The 7,611-nt window shown below is 42.8% G+C and overlaps 1 protein-coding gene across 8 annotated transcripts in view; it reads left to right on the plus strand.

Annotated features, from left to right (window-relative positions):
* The window catches only part of Syt16 (synaptotagmin 16), a 247,584-nt gene that overhangs the window by 112,057 nt on the left and 127,916 nt on the right, over window positions 1–7,611 (plus strand). For 7 of the 8 annotated variants that reach the window (XM_031355772.1, XM_031355775.1, XM_031355778.1 and 4 more), the window contains one exon: window positions 4,483–4,662. Coding sequence is in view for 3 of the 8 variants with exons in the window: in XM_031355775.1 (XP_031211635.1) it covers window positions 4,483–4,662 (180 nt within the window). In the remaining 5 variants the exon portion in view is untranslated. Of the gene's footprint in view, window positions 1–1,016; window positions 1,094–4,482; window positions 4,663–7,611 lie in introns of all 8 variants that reach the window. The other variant, XM_031355771.1, reaches the window with a different exon arrangement.

The following is a 7,611-nucleotide window of genomic DNA, read 5'->3' on the forward strand; positions in this document are numbered from 1 at the left end:
ATTCAGAGACTGCTCCACCTGGGAATTCTTCCCACATTCAATCATCAAATCTAGACACTATTGTGGATCCCAGCAAGTACTGGATGACAGGAGCCTGATATAGCTGTCTCCTGAGAGGCTCTACCAGTGCCTGACAAATACAGAAGTGGATACTCACAGCCAACCATTGGACTGAGCACAGGATCTGTAATGGAGGAACTAGAGAAAGGACTGAAGGAGCTGAAGGGGTTTGCAACCCCATAGGAAGAACAGCAATATCAACCAACCAAACCCCACAGAGCTCCCACATATTAAACCACCAACCAAAGAGTTCACATAGAGGGACCCATGGCTCCAATCCCATATGTAGTAGCGGGTGGCTTTGTTGGTCATCAATGGGAGGAGAGGCCCTTGGTCCTGGGAAGGATAGATGCCCCAGTGTAGGGGAATGCCAGAGTGGGGAGGCAGAAGTGGGTAGGTGGGGAGCATCCTCATAGAAGCAGGGGGAGGGGGAATGGGATAGGAAGTTTCTGGGGGTGGTAGAACTGGGAAAAGGGATAACATTTGAAATATAAATAAATACAATATCCAATAATAAAAAGAAAAAATAAGTTCTGATAATTCGTTTGGAGAAAATGCCTCTTCCTACTAGATGACCCAGATTGTGGGTGGTGGAAGGGGAGAAATGATTTGCTGGTGTCTTTTGACCTTCACACTAGGCCCTCTGTTATCACATACACACCCGATCCCAGGTCTACAGCAAAGTTGCTAATGAATGTAATTTTTTTTTTTTAAACAACCCTCCTTCCTTTCAAATGAAATATGAAATTGACAACATAAAACAGCCTCAAAATTTCACAGATAATAATAGTAGACTCCAGCTCGCACCTTCGCTGGACAAATGCCGGTAGGAAAACTATGAGCTTTCTTACTCAGCACCCCAAAACGTGGGCTGGTGTCGCTGTGCACCCTTAAAGGTTCTTAGCTGGCCAATGTGCATCATCCTAGAATCTGGCATGCTGTATTCTATGACACAGGTGCGCCACCGTTTGGAGGAACCTGAAGTGATCAGCAGTGGGCAGTGCTGTGCAGCTGGATGTCGCTTTGCGGCAAGGTATGCGGCAGGGGTGGTGCTAGGAGACCGGAAGTCCCTACGGTCCTCTGTAGGCCATGGTCTCCTGTCCATAGTCACCTGTAGCTGGTAGTCCGTGCGATCTAAAACCCAGAACCCGGGCAGAGTGTGTCTCGCTCAGGTGCAGTTCTGCTACTGTTTTTGGGTATTCGCAGGGGATGGTGTAGCACAGTGATTGGTTGCAGCTGGTGTTAGGTGTGGACCTTAGAGTCAGGGTCAGATCACAGATAGCTGGACCCCCGGTTGGGAAACACTGAGTGTTCTCTCACTCTAGCGAGATATTTCTTTTTCCTTTTTTTTTTTTTAAAAATAAAATTAATCATTTGTCTACATCTCAATGATATCCCACTTCCCGATTACCCCTCCACCAACTCTGCAGATTTCGGCTGAAGTCATCCCCGTTGGGTCCTGGGAACCTCCAGTGGCTATCCCCAGTTCCTCATCACCCCTGCTACATATTTTTGTTAGATTTCCTGACTCTTTATACCTCTTTGACATCTCCAGTTCTTGACCTCCTTATTTCCTCACCCTTCTCTCTCCCTTCTATGTACCCCCTACCTCCACTCCTCACAATCATTCTGTTCTCTGCCCCCCCAGCCCCACCCCCAGTGCAGGACTGAAGCATCCACACCTTGGTCTTCCTTCCTTCTATTGTCCACATGGTCTGTGGGTTGTATTAGGGGCATTGTGAGCTTTTGGGCTAATAGCCACTTATTAGTGAATATATACCATGTGTGTTCTTTTGTGTCTGGGTTACCTCTTTGTATATTTTGAATATCAATCCTCTATTGGATGTATGGTTTGTAAATATCTTTGGTGGCGCATGCTGGTAGGAATTGCTGAAGGAGGCAGAGGCAGGAGTTTGAGGCCAGCCTGGGGCAGTGAAACGTTTTTTGTGTGGTATATGAAAGGTGTTTCAGTAAGGGAGCATAGTGTAAAAGCTAGTTGGTATCCTCAGATTAGGAGAGAATTTCAGATCTCCTGGATCTGGAGCTATAGATGGCTGTGAGCCACTATGTGAGTGTTGAGAACTGAACCCAGGTCCTCCGCAAGACAGAGAATTGTTCTAAACTGCTGATCCATCTCTCTGCCACTTTTATTCACTTATAGTTTAGGAAACTAGTTTGCCTAAGGCTACATACATACACAGCTTCTTGTTCCAATGTCTGGGATCCATGCCTGGACAGAAGCTTTTCTGTACTTGGAATTTGCTCTGTCCTAGGCTGGCCTTGAATGCAGAAATCTGCTTGCCTGTGTCTCTTGGAATTAACTGTATGTGCCACCTTGCTGGGGCCTAAGGTTTTCATGGTCATGATGCCTGAACATCCAGATCAAAAGTGACATCCAGCCGCACAGCACTGCCCACTGCTGATCAGTTCAGGTTTCTCCAAACGGTGGCGCACCTGTGTCATAGAATACAGCATCCCACATCAAGATCTGGAACAAAATCCTTTGTCTTCCATGTCTGGATTGCAGTTCATTCCAGATTAAAAATCCAAGTGAAAAAATAACCAAGTAATAGTAACATATAGTATGATATAGCTATTTCTTGTTCAATGGCAAATACATAAACAATAAGCTTAGCTGGGTAAGATCTTGCCCCAAAGTCACCACACCGTTCATCTCTTTATCTCCTTGAACACAGGATTCTACTACACTTCAGTTTTTGGTGCCACTTTATTACTTGAACCATGCATTTTGTATTTTTCCTTTCTAAGCTTGCTCTGCTTGATCAAAAAAAAAAAAAATGATCTTCATAAGTGTGAACCTCAGACCAGAGTCTATGCTGGACTTTGATATTTCTTTTGTCAATGCAATTAATTGAAATCTCTTGACATTAGACTTACCCTCAGGCATCACCAAAATATCACAAGAATAGGCAACATACTGAAATTAATCTCCTCTGAAGCTTCTTGAGCCAAGCCCCAACAGTTCAAATCCCCCTCAGCACCACCATCTTCTATGCTTCAACTAGGATGACCTATTAAGCCCTAATTAAAGCATTCCACTGCTTTCCAAAGTCCCCAAATCCACATTCCTTCAAACAAAAGCCTTGTCAGGGCTATCATCGAAATACCCCAGTCCCTGGTACCAACTTCGGCTTTACTTAGGGCTTTATTGGTATGAAGAGATACTATGACCAAGACAATTCTTATAGAAGCAATTATTTAATTGGGGCTGATTTACAACTTCAGAGCTTCAGCCCATTATCATCACAGCAGGAATCATGGAAGCCTGCAGGCTGACATGGTGCTGAAGAAGGAGCTGAGAGGTCTGTCTTGTTCTGAAGGCAGCCAGAAGGAAACTTGTCTTCCGCAGGCAGGCAGCCAGGAGGAGACTGACTCCACACTGGGTGGAGCCTAGGCATAGGAGACTTCAAAGCCTGCCTGCACAGTGACAAACTTCCTCCAACAAGGCCACAGCTATTTGAACAAGACCATACCTCCTAATAGAGCCATTCCCTGTGGGCCAAGCATTCGAACACACGAGTCTATGGGAGCCAAACCTATTCAAACCACCACATGATCCATTCAAGAAAATGCCTTACAGGCAGGCCCAGCTACTCAGGTTTCAGTTGATTCTAGATATAGTAAGATTGAAAACCGTGATTGGCCATTATAATTTCTCTTATTTCTTCAAGTTTTATGTACACTTTTTTTTTCATGATTCACTCTTAGTGACATTTGTTCTGTAATTGATTCCTTGGTGCATATTAATTTCTAGACTTCTTTGATGAATGTTATCTTGGCTTAACTGTCACAGGACGATTACCTGATCAGAATCTGGTGTTCCTGTTTTAAGTGCTTATAGCAGAATTTAAAAACTAAGTATCAAGGACTCTTTAAAATATGTGGAGTACTGTAACCATCCAAATATTGCATATTTGGGCCTGTAAAACATGCCCAGGAAATGCCTTTTCTTTCATTTGCCAACATAGATGGATATATCCTGAAAAATCTTTTTCAAGTTGCTTAATTTGTATGCTCCAGGCAGTTGTATTTTATAGCAGCATGGGTTTATAAGACTGGTCAACCATTAGTATCTCAAACCATTTGAAGAATCTGTCTTTATGTTTGTGACAACAAATATCAGGCTCACAATAGGAGCAAGAAGAGTTGTATGCCATGTAGAAGAACCCCATGTGAAAAACCATGAGGTCTGTCATGGGAGAAACCTGCCTAGCCAGGTGAACCCAGTCACAGTCCCTGCCTTTCCCCTTAGTACGGTTTTGGGATGTCACCAAGAAGCAGGCAGCAGAGCTTTAATTATTATAAGTATTATAAGTACTGAATCTATTCAATTGTGAGAATCAAAAGTTGGGTGCTTCTAATAGGGGTGACTTTTTTTCCCCACTTGTGTTCTCTTCCTAGTCACTCCTGAAGCCATTGGCTTCCTGTCTGCCATTGGGGTCTTTGTTGTCCTTCTGGCTGTCCTTGTCCTCTTCATCAACAAGAAGCTGTGCTCTGAAAACATAAGAGGGCATCCACACCCGGAGCAACGAGGGAAGAGAAAGCACCCGAGAGACAAGACTGGGGGCCACACAGGAGCAGGTAAGCACCATGCTTTATGTTCTCCTGAGCCTGGCAACCTGCTGCTATGGGCTAAAAAGTGGCACCTTTTTCAAGGTGGCCCCATAAGAATTCATAGCTGAGCCAGCCAGCAATAGCTATGGTAGACAAGATAAATGGCATCACCAAAGGATACATTAGCTCTCCCTGCTGTCCTTAGAGCTTATGGAGAAAAGACTTACCTCCACTCTCCGTATTTTCTGCTCTTTAAACCCTGAGTTTGTCTCCTCCCTCCCCTCATTTAGTGTATGTTGATTGACAAGAATCTGAAAGTGTTTTGTCGTCATGACATTGAAACAATACTGACTTGTTAATGGTTTAGCTGTTTTTGAGGTGGTCAGTGTTCAAGGACCATTCACACCCTGGAATACAGCACTGTCTTTTCCAGGAAGAAAATTTCAGTTTCTTTATCTAACTCTATTTGATGAAGGGGAAGTCACATGAAGAAGTGACTACTTTGTTCTTGAAGGATATACTTTTTCAGTTGCTTAAGTATAGAATTTATCAATGAAGGACACCATCACAGGTTGTCACCCCATGGTCCAGGTTGTCATCCAGGGAGGTTAGACAGGGAAGGGCAGTTCTCTTGCTCTTAGTAGCCAGATCTGTGAGTGACCCTCAGGGTATGTGTTAAGGAACAACTTTGTATGCTTTTTTTTGGGTCGATCCAAAGCTGTAAGAACACCTTTCAGTCTAAGTAAGCCGTGAAACATAACAGAACATTTGGTTCATTGACAGATCAGCCTTTTTAACCACAGATAGTTCAGCTTTTTTGATGGTAGAGACAGACTTTAGAAATTTTAGTGGGCCAGTTATCTATTGTTTCATGACAGATAATTCAAAACTTAATTGCATATACATTTATCTCAAACTATATATTTTTGTAGTTTGGAAACATAGGAATGGCCTAGTTGGGTGTTCTAGATCAGGGTGTCTTGTGAGGGTGCAGGTAAGTCAGTGGGCAGTGACACTTCCAGAGTGGTAGGAGGCTCAGTTCCAGTATTCATGGATACCTCCAGGGCTCCTTGAATTTTCAAAACATAGCAACTGGTTTCTGAGCTCAAGACTCACTGAGAGTAAAGAGGAGCCACAATTCCCCTTTACAATCTCAACTACAAAGTCATACATTGCCACTTCTGTCTGCTTCTGTTTTTCACTGATTCTTGTCTGTATGCTCAGGGGACTGGAAACTAGGCTTCACTTTTGGAGGGACAGAGTATCAAAGCGTACATAAGCATGTTTGAGTCACTGCAGAGTAAATTGAGGGGAAAGATGCTGTAGCTGGCAGCTGACTGGCACTTCTGCAATTGTCTTGCTCTTTTGAACTCCACTTGAGGCATCTGACTCATTTTTAGAAAACAGAACAGGATATTTAATGGAGCTTGTCATTTAAAATCAGGGACTTGTGACTCCTTTAGCCACTACTGTCCCAGTTGGGCCTGGGTTAAAGGAAGAAGAGCTGATGTTGCTTGGTCATAGACTAGTAAGGAGGCGGGATTCAGAATTATTCTTCTCCCTCAGAGTTGACTGTCACTCTTGACCCTTGGTGAGTTAAGGGAATCATTCTGACCTTCAGTCTCTTTATCTGCATGTTGGGATTATTGGATGCTGGCAGAGTTGTCTTAGAATAAATGGTGCATTTTATAAAAGTGCTGGTGTGGTATCTATGCTGACTGTCCTCATGGACTATGGCTATTGAGCAAACAAGCAAGCCTTCTGATAAGATGATATATGTCAATATATCCCATTCTCTATTTAAGCTGGGAGACTGAAGCTGATGGGTGTTTTCCTTTGCAAATAATAAAAATTAGAACTCAGGCTGGAGCTGTTTAAAACACATTTTTTTTTGTCTTGGATCATGGGTTTTTTTTTCATTGTTGTTTTTGTTGTTTTGGAGTGTTCTAGAGATGATTCTAAATTATACTTGCAGATAAGTTGAGGTTTTGAGATCATGAAACAATAACAAGAAAGCACAAGAACATTGGAAAGCACTTGCCTCAGATTCAAGGCAGGATCACCAGGAGGGAGCTTTACAGAGAGCTGATTCTTCAGATGACAACCCCCGAAGAAGCAACCACCCTTTTTTGACATCTCTCCCCTGAAAGGTTCATTATCATGGATCAGAAGCCATGGAAAACACGCTTCTATTCCACATTTTACCTAACCTTTGATATTTTCGCTAATTGTCATCCTTTGTGCACTGATTTCTTGGTGAAGTTGGGGTGTTCCTAACATATTTTGACAAATGTTAAGGAAGGAAGGCAGCCTTGTGTGGTGGAGGGAAGCATGGGGCAGACACTTGGAGCTTACTTTGCTGCTAATTGGTCACAGTATTTTGGGAAACCCACTTCACCTCTCTGGGCCTTAAGTCCTCATTTGCAAATTGATAAGTCTGGGCTAGTTTCTCTCAGTTCTCATTCTGTAATCCTATTTGGCTCATAGGGTTACCATAGCAACTTCTGGCACTCTGTGAATGGAAGAGACCTAATAAGAAAGATTAAACATCAACTAGGCCATCCTGCTCTTAGACTATGCTGTATGAAACCAAAAAAATTGAGGACTAGAAAGATGGCTTTAGCATTAAGTAACCATTCTAGTCTAATGATATCAGGCAAGAGTTTGAAATAGGAAAAAAGTCTCTGAGCTCATCTGGTAATGCCAGAGATGAAGAAGCACTGATTTGTTTTCTGCATCTACTGTGCAAAATAATTTGTCTGAAAAATACCGTATATCTTCTTTTAGGCTATGTATGTTTCTATAGCTAGAACATCCATATCACTGTATCTGGAATTAGAAAGAGGATGAGGAGGTAGATTGGTGTCTTCTTAGAAACACAGGTAGTAACAGTGATAGCTGACAGCTGACATTTATTTAGCATTTGCTACTATCATGGATTCTACCCAGTATTCCATGCACGTTATTTGCTTTTTT

This window comes from Mastomys coucha, unplaced genomic scaffold (assembly GCF_008632895.1).
Source record: "Mastomys coucha isolate ucsf_1 unplaced genomic scaffold, UCSF_Mcou_1 pScaffold6, whole genome shotgun sequence".
Taxonomy (NCBI): domain Eukaryota; kingdom Metazoa; phylum Chordata; class Mammalia; order Rodentia; family Muridae; genus Mastomys; species Mastomys coucha.